Here is a 27,442-nt window from a genome sequence, read left to right on the forward strand (position 1 = left end):
AAAAATGAGTTCTGATTTATTTTAAAATCCTGGTTATACTGTTCATTAACTTGTACGAATTAATGTGCGAATGCATGAACGATTTTGGCAGACCGAAACGGAACCTGTACGAATGCATGATCCAAATAAGAACAGATTCGTTCAACTTAATGTTCATGCTTTCGTACAAGTTGGTTGGTTGCACGGTACAATTTAACGTTCATTCTCTCGCTCAAGCAATCGGACATAAACCTGTGCGTTTTAATATACCATATAACCAGATTTTAAGACTGGTATACTGAGTCAATTTTGTACGCACGGAGAAATGGCATAGTGACAGAAGAATCCGAGGCATATGATTTGAGGTGGAACGTAGCTGATTTTGGCAAAATTATTTTGTAGCAGTTGCTGAGGATATTCTGTACCAATGACTGATATCTGACAATTTGCAGTTCATTCATAAAGTCTTTAATACTTATGGTATTCGGATATTTGTATCCGAGGTATCCGATCCGACCATCCGTAATAAATATCGAATTAATAAATCGCCATACCTTATCAAGAGAGAAGGTCTTTGTCACAGCAAACGACCATCCGGCTTCAAAACTCCTTCTGATCATAGCACTGGTAGTAGCGGGAGGCGCGGAAGCCAAACCAAATGGGTTTTCAAATTTCATTCCACACATTTCCACACTGATATCCACTTGATCGATGGGTGAGTAAAACTTAGGTAACTGCGGTGTCAGTGGAACCGTTAATCCCTTTCCTTCCTGAAAAAACGAAACAGTTGGATGAATGAAACACATGTCAAGAACAATTTAATATCATTGAATACTGAAAAAAGACAATACTATCCCACATATTTGATATTTAAACCGACTGACAACTTAACATTTCCCATACAGATGACTTCTTAACACTAGCATGCCCGACCAATCCTTACACCCTATTATGCCTGAGTGCTTCATTTTGACCCAATGTGACAACGCTGGCATATTTTACTCAAAATACTTAATTCCTTCCAAGTTTCTTTATTACCATTGTTTATGAAGCATTTTGGAGGGTGGCAGAAAATTTAATTAGAATAAAAATATTAAAATTGTAGTTGTTCTACAATTTTTATGGTGTTATGGGAAACTAGCTTCCACAAATTTGTGAATACTTATCACTTTTCCTCTGATTGGTTTGAGAGGTACGACGAATTTCGATGGTATCAGGTTAAAATAATTAAAATAACGTTGTGACAATAAATCCTTATAAATCACACCGTTACATTGAATTCAGTGGACAAGTATAAAGGTTTCAAATGGATTTGATAGCCTGGGTCAAAATGAGCCATCCGGGCATGGCAGGTATAAGTGATGAGAATAAATATAAAAAATAATAATATCAGGCCTAACTTTTGCTAAGTGGTAAATCAAACTCAATAGTCAAAAGTCATAAAATATGAGTCAAAAATTTATCTTCCTTTCAAAATAATCAACATAAATCAACTATTTTGGGTCAAATTGACCCAGCCGGGCATTCTAGGGCTAAGCGATCATGCCGCCTCCCAGCCCATGGCGAATGACTGCTTATACCGTCACGAGGCCTGTGACGGTTCTTTTGACTCCCCCACCCTTTCACCGCTGGGTAGGGTTCTCTTTTCGGCCCGTCGTTGTCAATTGAACCCCGGGAACCAAGGAAGAAGTCGTTCTTGGCGAATATTATATAAGCTATGGCGAATGGCGAATTTTTTTAAGAAAAATGTTTTTTTTTTCGCAGAAATATGATTATTTGACAAAATAGGGTGGTTTCCAAATTTTTATTGCCTAAATCGAAATATTATTACTCCTACAGTACGTATTTCACGCTTTTAGATTTGTAAATGACGATATCTATTTTTCGCAATTAAATGAAAAGTGAAAAATTTCAAGCGCGCAAAAACGCGACGGCTAAGTATGAATGCTGGGAAAACCCTGTGTTACGTCATTCTGGTTCCCGCTGCCGCCGTGTGAGGTGACCTTGGGACGAGGATATGTGCGCCGCTGCGACGCAGGCTGCTAGCAGGTAGCAGAGTACCATGCTATCAGGTAGCGCTTGGCTAAAATAAGGATTATCTACAGGCCTTTTTCAAATGCAGTTAAAATTGACCATTGCCATTCGTCTAAACTGGGAATTTTAAAACCAAATAATTTGTATATTATGACTACACTAACGGTGGGTAACGAATCGCAATCAATGCCTTTCGTTTTCTTTGATGTAGGAAACTACCCTATATTAGGGTAATCAGTCTTTTAAACATGAAATTAGCGAAATAATAGATTCGCCATAGAATATATTTGCTCAACTTTGAGGCCAAGTAATTTGTTTAAAAAATTTACGTATGAAAAACTGTTTGCGTCAAAAAAATGCCGTAATGTATTGACATCATCCGTGCAAAGTTTCAATTTCCGCACTCAAAAAATATCGATTTTGAGGTTTTGTCTAGCTTTTTTCGATTTCAGCCCACTGTGCGACGTTTCGACGTGCAATTCGCACATCATCCTTAGGGATTAAGGCATCTAAATCATTGGATCCTTGAGGACTATGGGCGAGTTGCACATCGAAACGTTGGAAGGAGATATGGAGGACCTTAACCGATATGAGACTCGAGGAATCTTCACTCTAATCATCCAGTTCTCTCCATGTTTTTTTTCGAGTTAGCTCTACGCCGCAGTTATTTTCAAGATGACGTTTCGGATCAGCTCAGACCTGATCTGAAGATGAGGCCAGCATAGGCCACGAAACGTCACTTTGAAAACAACTTCGACGCTGCTAACCCGAAAACCATGGAAAGAACTGCAATCCAGCGCTGTGAAATTCTCAAGTAGAAATTCAAACGTCCAATGTGAAAAGTTTTACAAATTATCGCGCTCTCCCATAAAATGTGTCGTTCGAGCCCAAATCACAGTCTCTAGGGCAGGGGTCTCCAAATATTTTAATGTAAGGGCCACATTAAATCTCTCTCACATTTATGGGGGCCGAAAGAATTAAAATACACAAATCAGTGCCAGTAATTTAATTTCTTCAAAAATTAGAGTATAAACATGAAAATATTTTTTAATGTCTTTTTGGAAAAAAATCTTGGATTAATCACTTAAATTTCTAATAAAAATATCTACTCCGCAAGTTTAGGGATAATGAGCTGATTTTGGCGCAAAGGGCGTCTTGCGTAAGATGAAACTTCTCCACCACTAATCAAGACACAAAAAGTTCCTTCTATGAACCGCACGGGCGATAAAGTTTAAAGCATATGCGAAAGGATTTCCTTCTTGCACATACGGATGTATGGAAATTGTGCCCAGTGGCGGATTCAGAGAGAGGCTAGGAGCAGCTGTTATCACCCTCCTCGAGTCATCCAACTTACACGACATAAAATGATAATTTTTCAATTGGCGAATATATATAGGAGAGGAGAGCCCTAAAAGAGAGGAGAGATAACTGTTTGTTTAAAAAAATATTTTTTTGGAAAATTAGTGATGGGACAACCTTAAAGCGTTGTTACAAGCCTCAAAGTTCTCAAAATGTTCGTAACCATCCGAATCCCCGCCACTGCAGGGAGATTATCCCTGCAGCCCCCCCGACCCCTTTTGTCCCTATTCTGGATCCGCCTCTGAACGTGTTCCGGGCCTCAAATCTTAGGACTAATCATACTGGCAATACTTCCTTTACTGGCGTCCCCACGGAGGATTTTAGACCAGTTCTGCGGACCTCACTGGTGAACTAACATGCGTATTCAGTTTCACCGAGTTAACTTAAAGTGGATAAGGATCGAAGTTTTTCCCGGCGAACAAGTTGAAGGAATTCTTCTCGGGTTTTCCACCGGTTGAGGCTTTCCAAGGCCGACGTTTCGAGTCGAGCCTCGAAACGTCGGCCATGGAAAGCCTCAACCGGTGGAAAACCCGAGAAGAATTCCTTAAAGTGGATAAGTGTGCAATTTATTGCTAAGTTTAGCTGATAGTGGTGTTATCGCAAATAAATTTTATCGTGGTCAACGCGTGGATTTATGTACAACACACGATTCAACCTGAAAGAAATTTCCGTTTTTTTTCAAAATGTAAGTAATGTTAAAAAATAATTACTAAGATATATTTTGGAAAGTTTGATACCCTAGAAGGTAGAGCGTTTGACAAATGAAAGGTCCCATATTCAAATCCCAGTATAAGTAAGCCCTCAGACACCACCAGTAATATTCCTAATGAATAATAATAATAAAACAAGTAGTGGTTCCTTACCTGCAGATATTTATGAATAGACCAGGCAGCTACCTTCCCATCATTAGTTGCTTCCACTGTTGTTTCGGAAACTCCAGCTAGATCACCACCACAGAATACACCGGCCTCACTGGTTTCCATGGTTTTTGTGTTCACTTCAGGCAAGCCATATCTGTTAAATTTCAGTGGGCGCATAGCGTCTCTCACTGAAAAGAATACAAAGACCTCGATGAACCGGAATGAGTTCATTGCTAATGTTAAAAAATAAAGACTAGGAAGTTAAGTAATCGCAAATTCTCCTGAGGGGACATTCATAACTGACGTGAGGTGATTTTGGCAATTTTTGCAACCCCTTATGTGAGATATCGTGAGATTTGACTCGACCCCCTCCATTTAATCTCACGTGAGATTGTTCAAAACATGTATTTTCAGTGAAAATACGTTAATCTATGCTTCATTGCGTTGGATTTATTATGCATTGTTTAATAGGGTGGTATCCTATTACTTCTTTATTGCCTAAATCGAAAGATTACTACTCCTGGAGTACGTATTTCACGCTTTTAGATTCTTAAATGACGATATCTATTTTTCGCGATTAATTGAAAAGTGAAAATTTTCAAGCGCGCGAAAACGCGACGGCTAAGTATGAATGCTGGGAAAATCCCGTTTGACATCATTCTGGTTCCCGCTGTCGCCGTGTGATGTGACCTTGGGGCGAGGCTTTGAGCGCTGATACGATGCAGGCTGCTTGCAGGTGGCAGAGTACCCTGCTAGCAGGTAGTGCTTGGCTTAAATAAAGATTATTAATGCCTTATCAAACGAAGGAAACTTTCCGACCTTAGCCAGTTTTAATAGGTGATTATTAAGACATGTTTCCCTGATCTCTGTGCCACATCCATGCATTGGTAATCTCAGACGATGTAAAACTCCTATCTACTCGTATAGAAACTAGGTCCCTGTGACGTCACGTGGAGTGGAATCGCATGGGCGCCAATCTGGCCTTTTTCAAATGAGGTTAAAATTGACCATTGCCATTCGTCTAAACCGGTATTTCTAAAACCAAATAATTTGTATATTATGAATACACTAATGGTGGGTAACGAATCGCAATTAATGCCTTTCGTTTTCTTTGATGAAGGAAACTATCCTATTCTTTTTATTTAAGATTATTAGGATCGTAATGTTACACTCTTTGTTTCGGAAAAATACTACGTGATACTTTTCAGGACCCCCCCCTTACCCCACGTGAGATTGGGCGAGAAGCGGCTTCGCCCACTCCCCCTAAACGTCTTACGTAATTAATGTATGCCCCCTTATCTTTGGCCACCATATATAAAATGGCAATCGTCCATAACCGCATTTCGTGCGATGGTTTCCGCGGCGATGCTCATGAGGAGAGCTGTTTTCTGGCACACAAGCCGTGTTCGTCTGCAACGACAGTTTCGAAAGCCATCCTGCTATCGTCTTTCGAAACTGCCATCAATCGCCACAAAAGAGCGCGGCTGGAGTAACCGGAAAACTGCGCTCATCATCCGTTACCGAATTTGTGGATTGCAAGTGACTCCGAAAAGTTATCACCGTGGCCATATAGTCCAGGAATGCTTAAATTAATCAAGAGTGAAAACCTCTATGTGTTCAAAGTTCGGGCTTTGCTTTGCGGCTGTGCGCACGATTTGGACTGCTTGTCGTATCAAATGCTCAGCAGTCCATACCACCTACAGTCCAGCCGGCGAGAGTTGTCCGATGAATTTTTAAAGGAGGGGCGGAGAACACTGCGCCACCACGGTTTGCAGCCAATCGCTGTCCCCTAAACGCACCCCACACCCTCACCTAGTCATACAACTTTGTCACATGCATATGAAGCGCTGAAACAAGCCACCAAAACAAGCCCTTTCTTCGTATCAGCAAAACAAGGGATTCTTCCTTTGGGTCCTTCACGCTCGTTGCCCCTTCCGGCACCTTTCTTTACAGAACCCTTTTGTTTACATGTGGCGTGGGCGTTTCCCTTTCTTACCTGGCAACCTTGCCCCCTACCTCGAACTTTGTAGTAGTCCGTAAAGTCCTCAAATTTCCACAGAGGAGAATGACGCCTGGCTAAAGCAGTCGACCGGAAATCGGGGGATCCGAGTCAAGGCGAATGATTTTTTCCCTGTGGATTTTTCGCACAAGTTGTGTATTGCGAATGAATCCGAAAAGTTATCATCTTGGCTAGGCACGGTATACTTTTATTACGCAATTAAGACGATTAGGTTCAGCTTTTGGATGCAGTGCAGTTACATTCATTACTAAATGACAACAAGATAGAGAATAAGCGAACCTGCAAATGGTAAATTCTCACCAACGACTGGTTTTGGCTGCTCACTAAACAGTGTTCAGCCATCTTTCGATCCGCTGAAATAGCTGATACGAATCGCTCATAAGAAGTGGGTCGTTAACTCAGAACCGAAGTTATCAAAAGAACTCTGAGATTGAATGGAAAGATAAGTTATGACGAAAGAAATCTCCCTTTTTTCAGCCTTTCTCTCATAATAATGAAGTTTTAAAAAAATGTGGAAAAGGATTTGAGGAAAAGAGGAGGAGGATTGAAAAACGAAAAAACTTGGATCTCTGTACCTTTTAAACTCAATCAAAAGCGTCAACAAAATATTGATGGATGAGTTAATCAAATCTGCATACGTAATCAGTTTATTCTTCTTGACCCTTCTACCATGTCATTAACGTGACCTTCCTGTTTTGATTGAAAAAAAATTTTTATTACTACGCAACATACCTTTTCCTTCAGATAATCCTGACCCAAATGCTGATATGATAAAGCTGGCCTTCAACTTCATCACTTGGTCCTTCTGCTCCTCCCATTTCCCTGGCTCTATTTCCTCGTTGCGGTAAAATTCCATGCCAATGATTTGGTTCCCTTTCAGAAGCACTTCTTTGGGTGATTGGAAAGGGATGAATTCGCATCTTTCTTCAACTGCCAGTTGCATCTACAGGTTAAAAATCATCTTCCATCTTAATTCCAAATTATTACATTTCAAAAGTGGAAGCAACGATTGCAGTCAGGGGCGTATATATGAGGGCTCAAGGGGTCAGCCCCCCAGAAATGATGAACATAAAGAAAAAATTAAGTAGCATGGCCTGCATAGCATAATGAACCATGCATGACCGCAGGATGCTGTGATACACTCTTTTATATACATGGGCGAAGTTTAAATTTTTTTGTTGGGGGGGGGGGGGGGGGCAGCAATACTGCCGGGGGTTTAGGAGCTATGGAACAGCCTCCATTGAAGTGGGGGTAATTCATAGCCCCTAAGTGTTCCCGGAAAATTTGTTCAAATTAGCCTCTGAAAATAGCATTTTAAGTACTATGTAAGACAATAATTTATTTTTTGTTTGCACTTGAATACACACGTTTGCACTTGAATACATGCTTCTTTTCATTGCACCTAAATACACAGGTTTCGCAATTTTTTCGGACAAAGTTGGGGGCCAGGCTCCCCTTGGCCCCCCTAAAAATCTGCCCATGCATACATAGCATTATTCGTATATATTAAGCAATGAATGACATGGAGTGAATATAAGGAAAGGGGTCGAGTGGGCCAGGACCCCCAACCCGGATATGAGGCTCTAAATACGCCCCTGACTGATGAAATATAACTTGGTGATTTCCCGGGAACGATGTTCGGGAAATGCTCTCGGGTTTTCATCCACGTAAGCGACGCCATTCTCGCCAACGTTTCAGCCCCGACGCGAGCACTATCATTAGAGAAATGAAAGAGTTTACCCAATTTCCGGGTGATGATGTCAGATTCAGGAGCCGAAACGTTGAAGGCCATGGACTTCAGTAAATTTAAAATTTGGTGGCCACGGTACTAAAATTTACTGAACCTTACAGTCACAGATTACATTCTCAGTACTGTTTACTCAAAAGTACTTATGGCTTATTTGTTTTAGGAACTACTTACTCGAGGAATCATTCTAGAAGGAGATAGTCTTTTAAGTCCAAGTCGGCAATAAACCATGTTGAAGCCACGTTGAAACGTTGAAGGCCATGTGCTTCAGTAAATTTAAAATTTAGTGGCCACGGTACTAAAATTTACTGAACCTTACAGTCACAGATTACATTCTCAGTACTGTTTACTCAAAAGTACTTGTGGCTTATTTGTTTTAGGAACTACTTACTCGAGGAATCATTCTAGAAGGAGATAGTTTTTTAAGTCCAAGTCGGCAATAAACCAAAGAGCTGCGACCACTAGTACTACATTTCCACGACTACGTAGGATTCTTCCGCATGCTTACCTCTTCGGGTACCGCTCTGATATTGGTGAAACCCCTCCTGAAGACCACGAAAACCTTCTTAGCTCCACATCTCAAAGCTGAGGTTGCACAATCGAACGCGGTGTCTCCAGCTCCCAAAACAATCACATTCCCATGAAGCTCCGGGAGCGTGGCTTTGCATGCGCACATTCCTGTGGATGTTATTTTTGGTGTAAATCATTTTTACCTCCATAAGTATTGAGAAAATTTCACACAAGTCCACAATATGACAAGATCGGTTTTTCATGGCATGAAAATTAATATTTATACGCATATCACGTTTTTCACCCAAATACATCGACATCTACATACTACCCAGCAAGCCGCCTCAATAGGCGTGTGGAGGGGGGTGTCTCGATATCAGCCGTTTATACATAAAAAGGATATGCTCTAACGAAATTACGCGTGCCATTTATTGAAGACTCTTTTTATGCGGGAGAAAACGAATTCCCATACCTAGCCGTTCGGCAAAATATCACTCTTAATTTATCGTATCTCTAAATTATACAGCACAGGTGACATCTAAAACAAATTAATTATGCTATGTATCACTATGTGAGTATACATGGGCTTGAATTTGAAGTTAACACAGGGTCATAACGGCAAAACTAAGAAAAAACTAATTTTGCATGATAAATAATGATGCATATTACATAGAAAATATAGAACTATAGTGGAAGGCTACACCTCAATTTTAGGCACCGGTATTCCCAAGGCCGTTTTACACGGGGCACGGAATTGCGCAGGTTAGAACTGCATTAATTTCTAAAATGGCGCGGAATTGCGCGAATGCATGAACTAAATTAGAACAGGGGCTATTTTTTCCATCTCACGTCCACGCATTCTCGCATGTGTTCTAGCAATTCACCTCTTTACACGACGCAATTTTGACTGCGCCTTCGTACACAAGTCAGATTGTGCAAGTACGTGCCCGAGTTTCTGTCACCGACGACTATTTCGCGAGGCAATCGAAATTGATATCAATGATTCACCTACCCACAGCATCACAACGGGGGAAAGTTTACGGCCCAACGACACAGCATAGAGATCCTCTGACTCCAGGGTCACAACTCCCCCTCCACTCCTGTGGAGTGAGGACGGTTGACATGTATATTGATGACACAGTGGCGGATACAGAAAAAACTCAAGGGGGGGCGCAACATATCTTGAGTTGTGCTTACTTTTATCGTAATAAGAGATGATCAAGTCACAGGCAAAGTATATGAAAATTTTATTTATAGTGATTATAAACATGTAAAAGACAATGCCATCTTATGATATAAAAGAGTTACAATTGTGGTTTTGCAATGTTCGGCAATATAGGCGGACCCGCTAGGGGGCGGCGCGCTCCCCCTGCGCCCCCCCATCTGTATCCGCCACTGTGATGACATACACCTTCTAATTTTTATTCATCGCCTGTTGATGGGCCCTGTAAAGGCAGCGAAACCCCGCTTGACAAGGCGCAATACGCAGGCGGTCCCGAAACCCCCCCCCCCCATGGGGATCGGGTTGGTGTGGTGGCTAGAGTGTTGTCTTCCCACCCCGTGGGCTCGGGTTCAAATCCCGGCGGTGGCAGATATTTTTCAGAGACAGCCTGACCCCTGATTGAGTGTTGTGTAGAGAACATTTCAAGCACAACACTCCGTCCGTCGGATGGGACGTCAAGCCGTGGTCCCCTTGGCGCCTTTCGTTAAGAGCAGGCTAATGCCGACGCCTGGTTTCTCTCCACCCTTCCTTACCTACCCTTCCCTCATGGCGCAAATGACCTAAGCTCCTCCAAATACCATACCGAAACCCCCGATACTAGTGCAACTCGCTGCGAAAGCTTACGTTCCAAATTCCCATGGGCGCTTTATTCAAAGCAACGAGCACCTATGAATATAATATTTTCATAACTTATCTATGGAAGTAATGTTTTTCTTCTCCCAGGATATGAGTTCACACCCTGCAACGGAATACTGCATTTATCTATTGACCCTCAATAAAAAATACTCAGATAATGATATATTGCATAGAAATAAATAAATTTATATTTTTTAAACGACACTGAAGTCTACAGACACAGATTACGCACTTACTAATATTTCTCAAACGGTAATACGACTTCAAATTCTGACGGCTTATTTGTTTTAGATATCTACTACTCACTCGAGGAATTACGCTAGAAATCGTTTCTTTAATAAAGCAGCATACAATTAAGTTAATTAGATATCTAAGATTTTGATAAAATGATCGGAACACAATTTTAGGTGTTTCTGAGGGACTGCACTGCTATTTAACCATATTGGCACTATATTTAGGTCATTCCTAAGCAAAAATCTAGTTTATTTATTTATCAATAGCAATTATTAAATCAAAATCAATTATAGATTTCCTCGAGATGTGGAACGGTATCAATCCATTTTAATAACCTAATAATTTAAAAAATGACCGACAATATTGGGACAAATAGCCATAGCAATGCGTTCAGATTTACTTTTTCAGAGCTTCATCAAATGTTTTTTAAATCAATTTTCTCACTCTTTGCTTTCCGCTGCTATGGTTCATTTTTTTGCGTAAAATGTATGAAAAAATTAATGGTAAAGAAGCAGATAACAGGGTTGTTGATAGGCTAACTAATCTTAGAATAAAATTATCTAATTCTAAATTATAATGCGTATTCACAAATAATATCAACATAGGGTTGGGCGCTTCCCTACCCCCTGGCCGGCGAAACCGGCCCCTAGCTTATTCGGGTGAGATTATTCGAACTAAAATTCTGCGAGCAACCACAAATGTAGACGGCGAAGCCGGACCCGGGGTTTTTAAGGGGCGGAGCCCCTTAACGAGCGCGAGTCGATAGGGACATAGACGCCTATACCTTCTCTGGACTTGAATTGATATAGAGTTCTGAGGCACATTTCCCGCTGACGACTACTTCTTTAAAAATATTGATTGCAGCAGTGACTTTTTCATTTTTCTTTTAAGCGTATTTTTCATGTCATCGATTCGTAACATTTTCATTCCCCACATTGCTCTCGGTGTAAACAAAGGAAGTACATAGGAAAGCAGCGAGCTTCGCTAAAGCTGACGCGAATAGCCAAAGAGCCGCTGGCAGCTTTAACGGGGAGCCGCCGTGAACTCGGAAGCCGCAGCCCGGGTCGTGATTGTTTGAGCAATGCACAAAAGTACCGTTCAATTTAACTCAAATAGGATCAATTTGACGCCTTTCTGCGACTTAAGGTACGAAAAAATCCATTAACAGTAGAATGCCGGGAAATTGGCATACCCCAAGATTGCCGGGAGGGTGTCATTTTGACACCCATATTCTTATAGCCTTGTTATGTTGCAGATTATTTTTTCCTTAGTCGCTGGTGTTAAAGCGTCATCTTCATTGTAATATTTGTTTTTTGTTCCTTAATATATTCAAAAAAATAATGTTTTTTGTGCGTCGTCGTGTGTAGTGTATATAAAGTGTGTAGTGTGTAAAAAAATTAGTGTCGTCGCGGTAAAATTTGGCTGGTTTCAAGTAAATTAGAGCGGAATATACTTATCTCACGAGCTACTAAATTTTCGAAAAAATGATAAACAGCTGATATTTATTGAAATTATGTAAAACATAAGCAATCATGAAGGTGTACTATTCTAAAACACTAATTTGGCTAGTAATAATCAAACTGCATCCCACGAAGCACCTAAACCGAACGAAGAAATGATAAAATATACTGGGTGTGAAAATGGCACCCTCCGACATTATTTTTTAGGCCGATTAGTATAGTAAAAATAATAAAATAATAGTAAATAGAAAAATAATAGTAATAATAATAGTAAAAATAACAATGCGAATACAAAAAATCATGAATTTAAAGAAGAATGGAGAGAAATTAAGACTCATGTTTGTATGCTAAAAATCAGTAAAGCATCCATAATTTTCAGGGATATGTGATCAACGAAGAAGAAGTGTTTTTCCTATATCACTTACCTGGCTTGCTTCCCTTAGCAACCGCTGGTAAGAAAGATTTAGAGGTGTAGAAACCATTTTCCTTAGTCAAATCTTTGAAAATATTGATTGTTTTTGGATTCGGAAGCCCAATGCCAATGAAAACAGCCTTGTAGCCTTCATTTTTGAGTTTCTGTAAGTATAAGATACGGAATAGCTGAAGAATGAATTTGTGTGTGACACCCGCAATGCACAATGTGTGCATTGTGGGTGACTCTGTAAAAGTTATCACCGTGGCTAGTCCCGTCATACTTAAATACTTATGAGAATTCGCCAAGAGTTATCATTTACTATTAATATTATCTCCTCTGAGTAAATCATACGGCAAAGCACATGGTATCATTTAGCATATAAATCATGTAGCATGGGCTAAGAGAATATTTGGGAAATTACTACGTACCTCTACTGTTAAATCATCAATAGATAATTCTCTGCCATATTCAAATTTTACTCCGATGTCCTTCGCTAAGTCAACTTCAAAATTCACAGCATCAATTGGCAACCGATACTGTGGTATTTCAGATGTGCTGTAGGAAAATAATTGTATTAAATAACCGTAGTACAGCCATTTAACTGGAAATAAAGCTTCATAGCTTGCATAAATAACATACCTGAGACCACCATGAAAATTTTCTCTTTCATAAACGGTTATATTTTTATATCCCAAGCGAGCTAGTAGGGTGGCGCATGACAAAGACGCTGGACCGCATCCAATTAAAACAATCTTATCATATTTATAATCTTTCGGGTCTACCACACATATCTGAGGGATCCTCATAGATTTGAATACCTTGAAAAGACAAAACCATCGTTATTAGCAACAAAGTCTTGTGTTGCTATGATTTGCGATTCGCTGAAGGAAGTTACTACACTGTAGTATATTGTGGGTAAAAATATTTAAGGTACATACTATAGCACTTGTAGTACTAGACCCAAATCGAAATTTCCTTAAAAACAAGTGTTACGTAAATATATCCCTCATAAATTCCTAAAATATAAAAATTGGGATTTAATATTTTAATCATAATTACAACGAAAGAATCCTGCTCGACGTGAGCAACATGGCATATTTAACACGAATTAACTGTGAACGAGACCACAAAAATGCTAGCAAGGTAATTAAATTCCAGGGGGTACATTTATCTTGTAAAAAAAACTCTTAAAAACCGAAATTAGGCACCATATTCTTAAAATGTTAATTAGCGGTATCAATCTAGAGTGGAAATATTTCACCAATATCAAGTAAATGATGATGATAATATCTTAGAAATCTGGTCGATCTATTTATTTTTTTGTCTTTTGGAGCCATTTCTTTAAATTTCACAATAATAAAAACAGGTATCATGGGAATTATTGAAAGATGTTATTATGAGGAATTCAGAAAGTAGGCACAATTAAAGAAACGGAAATATAAAATTTGATGAAAAACTATGCACATTACGTACGCAACCTAAAAAATCAGAAGGTGATACCGCAACAAGTTCAAAATGCGTACACTTTTTTAGAAAAATGAACTTGATCAAAATCATATTGCCAAACCCTATTTCATAATTACTTAACACTTTGTGAATAGTAAGAAATCAGTGCGCCTCCAGTCTACACCATTGCGACATAGAATTATGGACATACCTCTGTGGCAAATTGCTGAAGACCACCAATATTAATCGGGCCTTCTTCCGATGCATACAAGTTACAACCACCGACACACAGGTCACTTGTTGGACACACCATACCACACGTCAAACCCAACGGGTTATCTGACAAAATGGCTTGAGCCGCACCATAATAATTCTGGAAAATATGAAAGGTGTAAAAATTAGGGATGGACGGATCCAGCATTTTTTCGGATCCGGATTCGGATCGGATCCTTGATTTTCGGAGCCGGATCTTTCGGATTGGATATTTTCGGATCCAAATGCATTTTCAAATTCCTGACGCTGAGATTACCCCGATGATTGTTCAATCTCTTGGGAAGAGTCGCACTATGTGCCAGTCATATTTTGCCTTCTTTTTATTTTCCACGGCTGAAATTCTCCTACGCAACCTCTGCGAGAGCTTTCAAACAAAAAACTGTTCATGAATCGCATGCGACGGCGCATTCGAAGATAGAATCGGAACTCTTTCCACCCTTATGTATTCACTGAAGCTATTATTCAAAATCTCGGATCCAGATCCGATGTCTTCCGCGACTTTGGATCCGATGTATCTGATGAATGGCAATATCCGCGGATATTTGGATCCGAGGTATCCGATCCGACCATGTATAGTAAAAATGATTATCTTTTAATATTTATATGCATATGAAACATCTCATGGAGCACAAAAATATTTCAATCACTCTTCCATGTTAGAATTGACGATGAGCCTTCCATTACTGATGGGATTATGAGATTAATAGCCATTTGAATTTTAACACAAAACATCAGAATGATCATCGGACTAATAGCAAATCCGGAGGAAAAGAGTTCCTCAAAATTTCTGTTACAGTTGCTGCCACAAGCTCACAAACACCTGTAAACCTTAAATACCTATGTGACAAGCCCTGAAAAGGAAAATTGTCCTAAATGGGGTCCATGCTGTAAATATGTCCAATACTACAGAATACTTGTAGATATCCATGTACACTGGCAGCATTGGAAATAAACTTATTATTGAATTGAAAAAATGAAGCAGGTGCTTGAAACTGCCAATGAAGCCCCATTTGAGTCATTTTTGAATAAAAATAAGAATGCCTAAAACTATAAGATAAAGTGAGGAAAATAAACTCAGTGAAATACACTGAACTTAACATTAAATTATATAAAAAAATGTTTTAGGTTTAATTCACATATTTAAATTACGAAGTAGAACCCATGTCGTAGCGACACTTGCTTTAAACGTCCTTCGACTTGGGTATTGTTGCAAGTAAATGCTTATTTTCGCCCAAATGTCCAAGTGTGGCCAAATTATTACCTTTCGTGAGATGAAAAATTCCTGTCTTCAACATTAATATAATATATCACCACACTGTTACGGCTTAATAATTATTTTGAAATTTGCATTGGAAATTTCTAATGCTTAAAAGGAAATAAAATTCAAAGAGCATGCTTCAAAGGTAATGTACAAGCAATTGCGGTTGCGAGGTTGTTTTTAGCCTAGAGGGCTCATGGAGCGCAGAAGTGTAAAACTTCGACCGAAATCCATTTCCCCGCTATTGATTTGGTAGAATGACAAATTTTCCACAAATACTTCAATTCAGGACTTTCCGATTACTCATGATATAACGTGAAAATGTCATTCATAACGTCACCACGTCATCAACCAGACAGGGTTTCTATGGTGCTGGATATAAAGCCGGAAATCTCGATCATATGAATCTTATGGATATTAACATAGGATGGGCAGGTTCTCGCTGAATTCTCACTAGTTTCTCGATTTACTCACCTACTATAAAACAAGATTTACTTTTATATCGCGTGTGTTTTGTCATCAATTCACTAAATTCCTTAATTAAGGCATAAGTTTTATAACTTTCAATGACACAATAACATTACCACGTTCCATTACACTCGCTTTCTTGTTTATTTGAGTGTTTATCCTTTTGCGTAAAATCTTGCCACTCAAATTTCGACCATCTACCTGATTATTTCGAGCGCTTAAAAGATAGCTCAGACCTGGATGAGAATGCAATTTTCTTGCACATGATTGTAGTTTATTATATTTATTAATGTTCAATTATAAGCTACATGCAAAGACCTCTATTGTTTTAATCAAGCTGTGCGATATTTTCATGAAATATGATTCCTTCATTATGAGAGTATTAGAGTATGATTAGAACTGTTTCTGACGTTGGAAGTACCAAGTCACCTCGGAATGGTAGCTCGAGTCATATTCAGAAATAATAATTGAATATGAAGATTAGCTCTAAAAGTTGCCACCAAAATACAACGGGGGAGCTGCAAACTTCACAGGTGTAATGAAGTCTCTTCAAGAAACAGGCACAGCAACATCCGGAAAAATGATATTTTTATATTGAAATATGTTTTCACGATATACAGTCATTATACGCTTTATGTCTTGGAGTATTATTCTTTCTCTAAAAATCAGCGAGTTCAATTTCCCCCTCATTACTCCCAGGAGCAGATTTTTTTCATCACAGTTATATCTCAGAATAACCTTTTCGCGGGCAAATTTAAAATAATCGTGGAGGGGGAATGTATGATATGCAATCAAGCTGGAGACTTACGCACATGAAAATTTTATTTACGTAAAATCAAGACTTCTTCATTTATAAAATTTCTTGAACAGCAAAATTTTCAAATTGAGAGATACATTTCCAATACGCGGATACAATTAAAAATGAATAAATGGGTTTATATCGACCATGTGATAAATATGTATAAAGTTACAGAGAATAGAGACTGTATAAAAGAAGAAATTGTTCCTTACCTTATTAGATATGCTAGATATAAATTTCTTTATATCAATTTGCGTTGGGCAAGACTTCTGACAGGGTGCATCGGCACACTTCAAGCATCTTGCTGCCTCTTTCAACGCTGCCCTTTCACTCAAAGTGGTATGCTTGATGTCATCAAAGTTTTTCTCCAGGGAAACACAGGACTGAAAAATTCAAAACAATATTACCAATCACTTGGCCAGCCAAGGTAACAAGGAGTAATCTCCTAACATATATTTATATAACGTAAATCGAGAAAATTTTTCTATCCATTCTCCACGAGAACGTTACCCCGCCGCCACCGAGGCCGGCATATAAATAGCAAACGGAAATAATTATAATAATTCATAAGGTTACAATTTAAAGCCATTGCAATTTCAAATAACAAGACTGGCTGATAAGTTTACGACAGTTCACATCATGAGATAGCTTTCCGATAGTGAATGAATAATTGCAAACCTGGCTCGCCATTCCACTGTAAACTAATAATAAATATACGTAACATAAGGTGCACCAGCCTATGTTACTCACATGAATGGGTATAAAATGAATTATTTGCATTTTAGTGAATAAACATTATATATTAAACCTTTTTTTAAATTTCTACTATTTCACAGATAAATAATTTTGCTTTTGTAACTTAAATTTTCATCTCAGTTTAAATTTGCCGAGTACATGAATTTCAACGAGAAATAAAAATTCTCTGACACTACTTTGCAAACCGGTAAGGTGGTAATATAAATTCTATCTCATGAATTCGATGAAGATCTTCAGACCATTTCTTCAAGGCCTTGATCCATCGCTATTTAAATCCAAAAGGACAATGTGGTTTTGACTGAGACAACTCACAAAATTTGACATACTCAGTCCGATTGGTTCAAGAGCCGTAATTAGATATGTCTATCACTTTCAATCACAATTTAAAAAATAACAAGCTGCCTGTTAAGCGGGTTTATTTCTCTCGTGAAACTTCAGCAGGGTAACCCTTTTATCCCTGACAAATTTAAAATAATCGTGGAGGAAGGAAGGCAATATATGATACGCCATCAAGTCATAGGCTGGATGCCTTAAATGATGCCATAAGAAAAATTGAGACTTTTTCATTTAATAAATGTAGAAATTTCTAGAACCGAAGAATTTTCGAATAAAGAGCAGTTCTAACTACATGGACTATAAATTTAAACGGGGAGAAAGTTTGATGTGATGCCACTCCACGTGACGTCACAGGGACCTAGATTCTATAAGAGTATATAGGAGTTTTATATCGTCTGAGATTACCAATGCATGCATGAGGCACAGAGCTCAGAGAAACATCTCTTAATAATCACCTATTAAAATTGCCTATGGTCGGAAAACTTCTTTCGTTTGATAGGGTATTAATAATCCTTATTTAAGCCAAGCGCTACCTGCTAGCAGGGTACTCTACGCTACCGCCGTGCTCGGCAGCATATAGCCTGCATCGTAGCGGCGCGCCGCGGCGTTCATAGCCTCGCACCCAGGTGGCCTTACATGCAGTAGCCATACGACACACGGGCTTTTCCCAGCATTCATACTTAGCCGACGCGTTTTAGCGTGCTTGAAAATTTTCACTTCTCATTTTATCGCGAAAAACAGATATCGTTATTTAAAAATTTGAAAGCGTGAAATACGTAGCTACTCCAGAAGTAATAATCTTTCGATTTAGGCAATAAAAAATAATAGGAAACCACCCTATTGTCAGCGTGATAGTAAAAGTGCTTACGAAGCGTTTCTTTTCATCCTACGTTTGGACATGGTGAAACGTGTTACCTAATAATTTGATAAAGTGAGCCAACCGGGAGGATACAATGCAGAAGTTACGACATTGTGAAAACATCACATAGAATGGTCACAGAGATCATTTGAAAAAGTATTTCAACTGATCACTGCTGCTGTGATTGTTTAGTGCGCTGATAATGTTCTTCTCTTCTTATTCTTCCTTCCTTTCAGATTTTCCAAAAAAAGTACAACGCATTTAGTGACGAAATCGAGAAAACACAATAGAGAATGCTTGCTGAGCCAAAATAAAAGAAGACCTTTCCATTGATTCTTGCCCTTTTGAACGTGTCAAATAGTCTCCAAAGAAGTTACTCAACCAACTCTTGTAACCAGTAGCGGATACATAGAAAACTCAAGGGGGGGGCACAAAAGATATCTTGAGTTACCTTTACTTTTATCGTAATAAAAATAATCAAGTCATATGTAGAGCTTCAGAAATTTTTAATTAAAGTAATTATACACATATTCAAGCCAGAGAGTATTAGGGTTCAAGGGGAACCCTTCAGGGATAAATCACACCGGGGCCGGGAACCAAGCCCGTGGCTTATACGCCCGATCACCCGGGGAGGGGCTGGAGAGGAGGGAAAAAGGAAGGAGGCGCCGCCGCGATAGGAGCCCGACGACGCCTCTGGGTAAGGATAGGTTCGGTAGGGATGGGACGGGGAAAAACACCTCAACGCTATAGAAGCGAAGAGGGCCCAACTAAATAGCGAAAACAGCAAAGCCATTAATGTTATAACGATTTTGGAGGATCATTCTATGAGGAAGAATAATCCAACGATCAAATCCTTAGATTATTCTTCCTAATGTATAATTTAATTCACGCATTCAAGACAATGCCATCTTATGATATTAAAAAGTAACAATTGTTGTTCTGCAATGTTTGGCAATACGGGTGGCCCCGCAAAGGGGAGGGGCGCGCGCCCCCTCTTCCCCCTCTGTATAGATTTTCCTTTCGAACATCCTTTTTCATTTTTTTACATCATAACACCCATCTTCACGGCGCCCGATTTTCAGGAGTATAGTTTGAGTTACATTTATCGTAGAGCGTAGATTTCTCTACCGTTAAAAAACAAGCTAAGAAAATGAGCTGTGTCCCAACTTATCAGGTATTAGGAAACATGGGTTTGGGTGCCGAAATTTTGCTGGCTAACCCAAAAGGAGGCATGAATTGGAACGTCCTTACGCAAGTATTGCCATCTGCTGAGATCAAAACAGTCTCCCCCGCGGGGTATTCCATACTCTCCAGATCCAAGTCATGACCTCCCCAAATTAAAGGTTGAATCTGTCCCTGTCCAAAGCACTTTATTTTCTTTATAAACAATAAAGTTAGTTGAGAACGCCGATAGACAAGGTATCCCAAGGATATTACACCCAGGTCACACTTTTCTAGACTACGTCATTATCAATTTAGTGCGTAAAACCAGCGGTAATTCAAATTGTATTTGGACGTAAACGAGTGAGTCTGATCCAATGAACCACTATTATTGCCATAATTTATGAAAGTATGTCGTTCACTGTTATGCATTAATATTGCCCTCATTCTTGCAATACAGTTGCATCTCTGGATTGAAACTTTTAGTTCAATACTAAGGACAAAATAAAATTACACATGCTTACGAACTTAAAGTTAATGTCTTCCCAGGCGTCCTAGTTGAACTCTGTAAACATGGACACAATGGACTACAATTTCATATTTCGCTATTTGTTTCTATGAAACGGCTTCCACTGACCAACCAGCAAGAAATTAAACTAGGGTGCGAAAGAAAGTTATTGAACATATAAACATTTATTAAAAGTATAAATAATGTAATTGCTGTTTTAATTCTTTCGCTATAAGAGGTAAAAAAGCTGAGGTACTTACGCCACACTTAGTACTGGAGTTCCTTTTCCAATGCAACTTATTCTTTTTGGTGTCTGATGTTGCAACCACATTTGCATACGGATTCAACCGTGGATTCACATGTAGAAGTTTCTGTTGGGGAAAAGCACAAAAGTTAGTAATCATATTCACGATTATTACAACATTTGGTGTGTACAATACAAACTCATTTGTCGTTTAAAATATTTTCCCCTGTGTATTTCCAGTAAAATCCGATGTTTACTGTAAGCCTACAATTCCTTGAAAACAATTGCGACCGTAAGTATAAAAAAACATATCACTTTCAAATTCTCTAAAAATCAGAACTGGGAACTTATATTTTATCGTAATTACATCGAAAGAATACTGTTCGATGTATCCCACATGATGTATTCACCATGAAGTAACAGTTACAAAGCCCACAAAAATACCACAGGTTGATATACACATCTACGATAGCATTTGATGCTGGTCTCCAATGCAGCTTTCACAAAATCAAAATGGAGTAATTGCATGCAGCAGAATATTTCCCACCAATTTATTGTTTGAGGCGTAACTTTGTGAAAGCGATTCATTACTAAAATTAAAAAGAAGAACTTTGCGCTTACACATGAATATATATTCACAAATTTACGACCATGGTTTCAACGTTAGACGTCATCATCAGGTCCGTCTAACGTTGAAACCATGGTCGTAAATTTGTGAACAAATATTCATGTGAAATCACAAAGTTCTTCTTTTTAATTTTAATCCAACCAATTTATTACGTGCATAGTGTTAGCTTGCTTATGTTTGACTTTAATCATACATTTACGAGTCACTTAAGCGTGTGTCTTTCTCTGCCGGATCCTATTGCTCGATACATATTCAAGGTGTGGCCGGACGAGTGTGAAATAGCGCCTCTCGTCGACTTTCTCATCCGAAAATCTTCCCACAGTACGAATCCGAGCTCCTTCCAGGTTCTGCTACAAATATGTCTAATTTGCGTTCCCCAGAGTTGGTTCGAAGTTATCGTAACTTCCAGATAGTTCATTTCATCTGTTGCTTTAATGTTGAGACCATCCACAACATATACACGGAGATGGTTGGACGGACTAGGCAAGAAATGTACATTGTACATGTAATGCCTTGCATTTGCCCCGAATAAGTTCTATTCCTCAGTCTTGGCTTCATACATGAACGTTATTTAAATCCAATGATAGAATTTCAATGTCAAAGTGATCACTAATTTCGCGATGGATGACAGCGTTGTCAGCAAATAAACATATTTTACCGCTAATTTGGGAGCAGCTGCCCTCTTCCGCCTCTGTTCATTATGTACAGGGTGTCCCATTTATCTTGACCAGCCGAAATAACTTTTTGTCCAGATGCAAATTCAAAAGTGTGTCTAGCAAATGTCCATTAGCCATCAGGGGGACATTAATCAGCATGACTGCCTTCCTTGTAGCTTTGTTATTTACAAAGATATGAACAGCGGTATGACTTTTTCAAATGGCACCCTATATTTTTTATTCGGCAATTTATTTCCTCTCCTTAAGACTTATTCAAAAATGTAGCACAGTGGATCATTAACATAGTGTTATAAAAAATGACTGATTCACTAGCGCTTAGTGCAGGTACGCGGGTATTGGTACTACTCCACTTGCTGACGTTTAAAGTGAACATGAAAAAATAGTAAAATGCACACCAGTCATTCAGTCAACCATCGTCCGTTGAATTGCCGAATAAAAAATATTGGGTACCATAAAAAAAAACATATACTGCTGTTCATATCTTTGTAAATAACAAAGCTACAAGGATTGCAAACATGCTGATTAATGCCCCCCTGACGGCTAATGAACATTTGCTGGTCACATTTTTGAATTTGCGTCTGCACAAAAACGTATTTCGGGTGGTCAAGATAAATGGGACACCCTGTGCATAAATGGCCTATAGAGGACATTTATGGATGTAATGAACAAAAGAGGGCCGATTGCCCACCTGATGTAACTTTAGCTGCATTTCCAAGAAGGTTTGCAAGCAACAGGTTCTAGGTCGTCACAAGGGGCTCGATCACTACTTTTTTTATTGTTATCTATTCCGATACATTCTAAAAAATAAAGTCACCTGTATTATTCCTTTTTTAGATCCGTCGTCCATCTCTCTAACAATTTAAGGCCAAAAAATTTCGCCCCCTTCCCTTTCGCAGATAAGTTGATAACGTCACGAACTCTTGCCGACCGGATCAGTTACTTCTGCTTCTCAGTTACTCCTCGTAGTCGTGCTTAGAGTTTGTTGTTGTTTGCACTCTTGTGAACGGCTACTATCTTTGATTAAATTTTCTGAATGAACACGATAATGAGCCAAAAACGTAATTACGTCACCAAATTATGAATGTGGGGCGAAATATTTTTACGTTTTCTCGTTCTAATCTCACAGCAGGGAAGATATATTTTCCATCGTACCTCATCATTCTCTTTCAAGTACCGAATAGGGTAGTTTCCTTCATCAAAGAAAACGAAAGGCATTGATTGCGATTCGTTACCCACCATTAGTGTATTCTTAATATACAAATTATTTGGTTTTAGAAATACCGGTTTAGACGGATGGCAAGGGTCAATTTTATCCTCATTTGAAAAAGGTCAGATTGGCGGCCATGCGGATCCACTCCACGTGACGTCACAGGGACCTAGTTTCTATACGAGTAGATAGGAGTTTTAAATCGTCTGAGGTTACCAATGCATGCATGAGGCACAGTGCTCAGGGAAACATGTCTTTATAATCACATATTAAAACTGCCTAAGGTCGGAAAGTTTTCCTCGTTTGTTAAGGTATTAATAATCCTTATTAAAGCCAAGCGCTACCAGCTAGCATGGTACTCTGCTACCTGCTAGCATCCTGCGTCGTATCAGCGCTCAGAGCCTCGCCCCAAGGTCACCTCACTTGCGGCAGCGGGATCCAGAACGACGTCACACGGGAGTTTTCCCGGCATTCATACTTAGCGTTTTCGTGCGCTTGAAAATTTTCACTCTTCATTTAATCGCGAAAAATAGATATCGTCATTTAAAAATCTAAAAGCGTGAAATACGTACTCCAGGAGTAATAGTCTTTCTATTTAGGCAATAAAAATAATAAGAAACCACCCTTTTTTCATTATGAATTGCGATTTCGGGTCCGAGTGAACAACCCAATTTTTTAAGAATGAGATAACGCTGCTTACATAAGCCAAAATGGGCATCTTGGTCTTGGAGGTCGACGACAAAATCAGATCAAAATTTCGCAATAAGGTTCAGCTACCCGAGGACCGCGAACCCCACGCGACCCCCGACACAATGACACGTGGACCACACTTTTCTTTGGTACACTTTAAATAATGAGACGGCTAGTGGAGAGAGTTTATCTCTTTTAGTCAGTGCCATTATTATTTCCATGAGAATAAACTAAAATGGTAATCTTCCAGACAATTTTATTTACTAAACTAGCAACCCGGTTTCGACACGTGGTGTCATTATCAAGGTACTAAATATAAAGATATAGGTAAAGATAATGACACTGCGTGTCGAAACCGGGTCGGTACTTAAGTAAATAAAATTGTGTGGAAGGTTACCATTTTAGTTTATTCTCATGGATATAAAACATTTCCACCAGATATCGCCGGACACTGTGAATTATGTCCTTCATTATTTATTGGTAAAAGGCATACGGCAAAAATGCAGGTATTTGAGTCGCACGGTGCGGTCCGGACAGGAACAAGAAATTTAGTTCAATCTTGCGAAAGCACTGATGACAGAAAGTCTTGATTTATCAATTTAATTTGTGGTACTTTATAGTAAATTTACCACAAAAAATTCAGATCCGTAGCCCTCACAGCTTGGGCTATGATTTTGTATCAATGAGTAAATTGTTAATCAAAATGCAGCTTTATATTATATAAATAAATACAAGAAAGGTCACGTGGCTGCGCAGTAACCCTTAAAAGAGGCCAATATTGAAACTCCATCTTCAGTATTGTTATGGGAAATGGAAAAAAATAGAAAGTAAAATAATTATAAGTAGCTTTAATGAAAAGTATTGTGCTTCTTCTTCTGCGTGAGACGTAAATTTATTGAAAATAAAATTTCCAACCGAAATAAACAACATGAAAACAAATGCTAGTGTCGTAGTTAGCCAATTAGACCCATCTTGTTATCTCGAACTTTGCTATTGCAATCTTGGCCGCGTGCGCCGAAGACGAAAAACCGAAAGTTTTTGCTTATCTTTACTCTGAAGGTGAAACCTTTGAAATTAAAGGAATCTGAGCAAAATAAATGAAAATCATCTCTTTTTGGCATCAAGAAGAATAATATTGACTCGTAAAAACAATACAGCGAAGCATAAATCATTTTCCTGAATAGCGATAAATCTCGAAGGAAATTCCGTTACTATCGCATAGATATGAATTATCTGCCTCGAGTTCAGATTTTATTCTTGGCTAAAAAAAAGAGAACATCATGTTTCATGGGCGATAGATGATCCTCACGTAGCTTTCGAAGCTATGCCTATTTGGAAACGCTAGAATGGAAATGAGTGCGAAAATATTGTAATTTCTATAATAATCACAATTATTTTTCTTTATTTCAGTGTCATCATAAATACTTCGCGATTCTAGAGATAACTGAATTTGGGATAACGAAAGTTCTAGTTTTAGTTTTAATGAAAGCAACGCGATGCATGAGAAAATGAATGCGTGAAAAACTTCAATATCGGACCACGTTATTGCGGATGCTGATAACGATTTGACCTATTGAATCTAACTTCTACATACTTAGAAGTGATGTAAAGAGGATGCATCACTCCCGTTTGGTAATCCTTATTTGGCGATGCATTTCTTATTCTATAGTTAAGTTAACATATAGTGAAATCTCAGAGTATAGAGAGAAAACATATTTTCAAAATTCGGAGATGGGCCCTATCGAAAATACAATATTTGAAATGTGTATATTCCATAGAAAAACAGTGTTCATTTTGCATCAGTGGTAAAATTTCAGAAAGAAACGATAGCTCTTTCACTATGTAGTAACAAAAATACGTTCACAAAAACATTTGTGATTTCAAAACACATTTAAATCAAAATTTGTAGCTTAGATAACTTTAGATAACACTACCTTGGAGAACAGAAAATGAGTTGGGAATTCTTCTACCCCGCAGGGAAAAATCTAAATTTATGTTTGTTTGTATGGAATAATATAATTATTTTGAATGTTTGTTAAATATAGCACTGGCCTTACCTACACTTCACCAGCAGAACGGCTGATTTTCTTTGCAGGTTTTTTCACGTAACACCAAAAAAGTAAATTTTCAAACTCAGTGTTTGAAAATTGTTCACTTTTAAATGGAGAATAAATAATTTTGTGAAAATGAGATGCATTCCTGAGACTGAGATTCCTAGAAAATAATGCTCTGGCTTAGAATTTCTATAAAAATTAAATGCGATGGTGGTTGGCGTAACATGGTGAAACTCCTTCATAATGCACAAAGGTTAAGAAAAGACTTAGCTGTTTCACAAAATAAAATATATTTGCGACCGGTTTCGATACAGCGTATCATCATCAGATGATGATACGCTGTATCGAAACCGGTCGCAAATATATTTTATTTTGTGAAACAGCTAAGTCTTTTCTTAACCTTTGTGCATCTATAAAAATTGTTTTGATAAAAAAATTTGAGCAATATATTGTCTTAATCATTTCATTAAAAATTTAGTTCTCCCGCCGGGAAAATGTGCGAGGTTGTGCTGAAGCGATTCTTCATCATAGCGCTGAGCTAAAAATATCCTTGATTTTTCCTGTCCCATTCTGATGGCAGCAATAGAGTTAATTTAACGGTAGCCTTGGGAGAATAGACGAGCGTAGGCCAGTGGCGGATACATATGGGGGGCGCAGGGGGCGCCCCCCCCCCCCTTGCGGGCCTGCCCGCATTATAGATTCAGTTTCATCAGTGAATGCTTTGTCACAATTTTTGCTCCAGAAATACCTGTTTAACCTATCTCTATGCCTGGTCACACGATACATTAACACATACGTGTCAATGTCGAAATGTATGAACGCGAGAATGAACGCCAAAATGCACCGTGTAACCACTCAACTTGTGGGAATGCATGCACAGAAAATAGAACATGCTCTAATTTGGTTCATTCATTCGTATATATTCCGTTCCGTCCCACCAAAATCATTAACGCAAACGTACATTAACTTGTACGTGTTAATGTACCGTGTAACCAGACCTTTATAACTAAATATTTCTTCTAAGGAATATAAAAAATGTATACATTTTCAGCTCTATTCAGGAAAGAGTTAACTTCGTGTTCTTTTTTGCTGTAAAGTTTAATGGCGAAATATATAGCCGCCACAATAATTGTGACTGAGTTTTAAAAAAATAATAAAGTCTAAAAATTCAATTTCTCCCAGAAGTAGCTCTGGGTTGGAAAGGGCTGAAGGTTGATACAGGTCTTCTCTAAATGATATGCAAATTTCATGATGATAGCCTCAATTTGAAAAGAGACACCAAAAACGACAAAATACGCCTGCTCGATAGTGAGTTATGCATCCTTTTAGGGGAATAATTAATGTATTTTTTATTCAATAAATATTCATTCTAAACTAAAAAAAGTTATGGTACTTTTTCACAGGATTTATTCAAGACGACCGGATTCGTCGCAGAGGCGACATCATCAGGTACAGAAATCGTTATTTTGCTCCCTGACACTCCCTGCAGGGTCAAAATAACTGTAAAAATAACGATTTCTGTACCTGATGATGTCGCCTCTGCGACGAATCCGGTCGTCTTGAATAAATCCTGTGAAAAAGTACCATAACTTTTTTTAGTTT

At 38.6% G+C, this 27,442-nt stretch overlaps 1 protein-coding gene across 4 annotated transcripts in view; it reads right to left on the bottom strand.

The window, feature by feature from the left end:
* The window catches only part of LOC124170737 (dihydropyrimidine dehydrogenase [NADP(+)]), a 48,767-nt gene that overhangs the window by 13,387 nt on the left and 7,938 nt on the right, over window positions 1-27,442 (bottom strand). For all 4 annotated transcript variants that reach the window (XM_046549644.1, XM_046549643.1, XM_046549640.1 and 1 more), the window contains exons 3-12: window positions 20,601-20,711; window positions 16,933-17,103; window positions 14,134-14,295; window positions 13,116-13,294; window positions 12,905-13,031; window positions 12,487-12,637; window positions 8,508-8,677; window positions 6,985-7,195; window positions 4,236-4,420; window positions 534-749 (exon numbers count right to left, since the gene is read on the bottom strand). In XM_046549644.1, coding sequence (XP_046405600.1) covers window positions 534-749; window positions 4,236-4,420; window positions 6,985-7,195; window positions 8,508-8,677; window positions 12,487-12,637; window positions 12,905-13,031; window positions 13,116-13,294; window positions 14,134-14,295; window positions 16,933-17,103; window positions 20,601-20,711 — 1,683 coding nt within the window. The remainder of the gene's footprint in view (window positions 1-533; window positions 750-4,235; window positions 4,421-6,984; window positions 7,196-8,507; window positions 8,678-12,486; window positions 12,638-12,904; window positions 13,032-13,115; window positions 13,295-14,133; window positions 14,296-16,932; window positions 17,104-20,600; window positions 20,712-27,442) is intronic.

Source organism: Ischnura elegans, chromosome X, assembly GCF_921293095.1.
Source record: "Ischnura elegans chromosome X, ioIscEleg1.1, whole genome shotgun sequence".
NCBI classification, from domain to species: domain Eukaryota; kingdom Metazoa; phylum Arthropoda; class Insecta; order Odonata; family Coenagrionidae; genus Ischnura; species Ischnura elegans.